Source organism: Nanorana parkeri, unplaced genomic scaffold, assembly GCF_000935625.1.
Source record: "Nanorana parkeri isolate BGI_ZX_2015 unplaced genomic scaffold, ASM93562v1 scaffold3903, whole genome shotgun sequence".
Taxonomy (NCBI): domain Eukaryota; kingdom Metazoa; phylum Chordata; class Amphibia; order Anura; family Dicroglossidae; genus Nanorana; species Nanorana parkeri.
The window spans coordinates 2471-2673 of NW_017310170.1; the positions used below are offsets into that span (position 1 = coordinate 2471).

Consider the following 203-nt stretch of genomic DNA (forward strand, 5'->3'; position numbering starts at 1 on the left):
GTTTGTGTGTCCGTGTAATGGACGGGGACGCTGCATGTTACTTCCAGTTATCACTGAACAGGGTGACAGGTTCTCTTTCTATACGTACCCGTCCTGCATGGAGGTGTGACAGACCGACACTAATCCGCTCTCCTCCCCGCAGGTTGCAGGACATCTCCTCTGGTTACTGGGTGCTGGTCGTACATTTTACCCGCAGGGAGGCG

At 54.7% G+C, this 203-nt stretch overlaps 1 protein-coding gene across 1 annotated transcript in view; it reads left to right on the forward strand.

Moving 5' to 3' along the window:
* The window catches only part of PLEKHM2 (pleckstrin homology and RUN domain containing M2), a gene marked incomplete at its 5' end in the record, with an annotated part of 15906 nt that overhangs the window by 2467 nt on the left and 13236 nt on the right, over window positions 1-203 (forward strand). Inside the window, 1 exon segment of the mRNA XM_018575416.1 lies at window positions 143-203. Coding sequence (XP_018430918.1) covers window positions 143-203 — 61 coding nt within the window.